Source organism: Populus alba, chromosome 5 (genome assembly GCF_005239225.2).
Source record: "Populus alba chromosome 5, ASM523922v2, whole genome shotgun sequence".
In the NCBI taxonomy this organism is placed as follows: domain Eukaryota; kingdom Viridiplantae; phylum Streptophyta; class Magnoliopsida; order Malpighiales; family Salicaceae; genus Populus; species Populus alba.
The window spans coordinates 22,201,236-22,204,480 of record NC_133288.1 but is presented as its reverse complement, the minus strand read 5'-3'; the positions used below and the strand labels follow the sequence as shown (position 1 = coordinate 22,204,480).

Sequence of the window (3,245 nt, the reverse complement as noted above, 5' to 3'; positions counted from 1 at the left end):
ATCATAAAAGTAACCACAGTACATAGCCTGAAGCGGTTTTAATTTTTTTTTCTTTTTAATTTTAGTTTAATTTTAAAAAAAGTTGGGTGTGAAAAATGTTAATTTGAATTTGTTTTGTATCAGAATTAATTTGTATTTAAAATTTCGATATATATACACAGTAGTACATTTATGAAGAGAACCAGGTCAATCAGAAAGAAACATCATTTCATCCCCAGTTACTTCTAGTGCTGTTTTCCCTGTCAAAGCATGTGGTCATCGCCAGGAGCAAGAGGGTGTTTGGGAGTGTGGTTGCTGTTGCTTTTCAAAGTGCTTTTCACTTAGAAAAGCATGCCAATAATATTTTTTTATTTTTTAAAAATCATTTTTGAGATCAGCACATCAAAATGATTTGAAAACATCAAAAACATATTACTTCCAAGCTAAAACAAAAAAAAAAAAATTTCAAATTTTATGAAAAGCGCTTTTCAAACGCAATTCCAAACAGCCCCCAAATATTGATAACAACAACACGAGCAACAGTAAAGTCTCTGGCAATTCTCCTTCAAAATGCTTTTCCTCTACATGTTCTTCTCCTTCACCTTTCTCTCCTTCTCCTCCAATACCAAACCAATCAATGAACGGAGCCTCAATGGAAGAAGTTTGGGATGACATAAACCTAGCTTCTCTCCATGATCATTCAAATACTAACACAAGCAGCAACACCAATCGCCATTCTTTTAATGGTATGGTCTTTCAAGATTTCTTGGCTAGACCTTCCAATAAAGACACATCAACAAGGGCTGCCTCGAAGGAACCTTCCTCTGGCGGGGGTAACAGTTTCTTGAAGAACCCTTTAGGGCCACCCCCAGCTACCATGCTGAGTTTGAATTCTGGGTCTGATCGTTTTCATTATCTGGAAAGCAGTAATACTGTTTCTGTGAGGCCAAATCCACAAATGCATAGTCATGCCAATGGTGGCGCAATAAGTTTTGATTCTTCTCTCGATTCCCCCTTTGATGCCTTGGGTTCTTCTTCAGTGCTCCTTTCCATTTGCAAAAAAAGGCCTCAAGAAAACGGTGATGTCTCTGGCGGCGATCGGAGGCACAAGCGCATGATCAAGAACAGAGAATCTGCAGCTCGGTCCCGGGCTAGAAAGCAGGAATCTGGCTCTCCTTTTGAAAATTTGTTTATAGTGAAATTGAATGATTATAGAATGTTAATGTTTTATCTTTTACTCATTTTGCAGGCTTACACAGTTGAGTTGGAGCGTGAAGCTGCTCATTTAGCACAGGAGAATGCCAAGCTTAGAAGGCAGCAAGAAAGGGTCAGTACTGTAGAAGAGGAGTGTTTGTTTCCTGATTTGGAATGGTTCTAATTTACAAAACCAAGAGATTACGTCATAGACTGTGAATTTCTTATGCATATTTGTGTTTGCAGTTCTTGGCAGCAGCTCCTGCTCAGCTTCCAAAAAAAAAACACCCTCTATAGAACCTCAACAGCTCCATTTTGAGAATATATTAATCCCACTTGCTCTTGTCACCCATCTTTCTGCCTCACCAAATTTATCCTTAAAGGAGCGTGAGATGTTTCCAATGTAATATTGCAACGGGCTTTTGCTGTTGTGTTAGATACATCTCAATCAAGCGGCTGTGGTGACAGGAGGACAAACAAAAGCTAGGAAAGTGGTAAGGACAAAATAAAGTTGCATGGATTGGAAGCCGCAGGACCAGTGGAGGGTTCTTATTTTTGTTTGCTTTAACTATTCCTCGACTCTCTTGTCTTCTTTCCCATTTCTGCTTTTATGCTTCTTCCCACTAAAGACGCTGTGATGTTGGGACAGATAAATGCTGAGGGAAATAGCATTTTCTAGTCTTTTTTCCTATAAATATGCATCCTTGTATGGCTATCGTTATCCCTGTCTCTTCTAACCTAATTAATCTCTTCGCTCTTATTAGCATTTCCTCGCACCCCTTTTCAGAGCTCGCTTTTCCTATCGTAATTTATCGATTTCATTTTCTTTTATGGATCTTTCACAGAGCTCTGTGTTTTCCATCCTTTTGTTTATCTGTGATTCCAAACAATCTTGCAATTTTGTGCTGTTTAATTGAAGAATCTGGCATTCAAATGTGATATCAAATGAATATGAATAGGATACTTCCATTGCTTTGCCCCTTGTTTTCTCAGAAAGAGAGCAACAGAGAGGAGTCTGCAACGCCTCTGTTCCATCGTTCAAACAACTATTGTCGACACAGTGAGGACCCCTTCATTGCGTTGGCCATGTTGTAAGATGTGGGTCAGCATGAGACCAAACCAAATTGACATCTAGCTTCAACATCCCACACATAAAGCATCAGCAACTTTCTTGTGATGCTACAGCCTACAGCTAGTATCAACTGAAATTTATAATTGAAAATGCATTTATAAAGAAGTTTATGATTTCTTTATAAATCAGTACAAATAATTTAAAATAATAGGGGAACAACATCATTGAAAAAAGATGGGCGAAGTAGTATAGTTTGTTTGTACATATCATTGTTAAACAACATGATTTTTATAATTTATTGCAATTCAAAATAATAATATTCAATCAAATAATATTAAATGAATACGACTGAGGAAAAAAAAAAACCATGAAGTGATATTGAAATTTTAATTATGATATTATTAATATCATCAAAAAAAATCTCAACGATTTAATTAAATTCAACAACATAAAAATTTATTAATAATAACATAAATAAGTCAAATTTTCCATCTAAAAATAAAAATAAAAGATGACTCACTTGTTTTTAGAAATAAGTGTGAATTCTTTAATATTATTGAATTTATCTTGTCGAGATTCGGAATATCGGTGTATATCCAAAAAAATTTAAAAAAAATTCTCTCTACTCTCTCATGTCTGTATAATATATTTTTTATTGAATTTATTCTGAATAGTGACAAGATATAAATATTATATTTTTTTAATTGGAATATGTACAAATTTTGTTATTTTATATATAAAAATAAATTACAGTGTTACTTCACTAGTTTTTTTTTTTAATTTTTTTTCCTAAAAACAAAAAAGAACTGAAGTTTTAATCACAGTTTTTTTTTTTTAATGATTTCAAGGCAATGATACTTTATTTTTCTTAAAAAAGAAAAACATAGTGATGCTATATGAAGAGAGGTTAAAACAACATAATTTCAATGCCATGAACAGCTTGGCACTCAATGATTTTGACTGTGAACATGATGAATCGTGTTTAGTAGTTCTTAGTTAA

At 34.3% G+C, this 3,245-nt stretch overlaps 1 protein-coding gene across 1 annotated transcript; it reads left to right on the top strand.

The window, feature by feature from the left end:
• Nucleotides 1-472: 472 nt before the first annotated feature.
• LOC118062000 (protein FD-like) lies at nucleotides 473-1,949 on the top strand. Its single transcript, XM_073409609.1, has 2 exons — nucleotides 473-1,306; nucleotides 1,420-1,949. The coding sequence occupies exons 1-2, from the start codon at nucleotides 617-619 to the stop codon at nucleotides 1,468-1,470; spliced, it is 741 nt and encodes a 246-aa protein (XP_073265710.1). The 5' UTR covers nucleotides 473-616; the 3' UTR covers nucleotides 1,471-1,949.
• The last annotated feature ends 1,296 nt before the right edge of the window (nucleotides 1,950-3,245 follow it).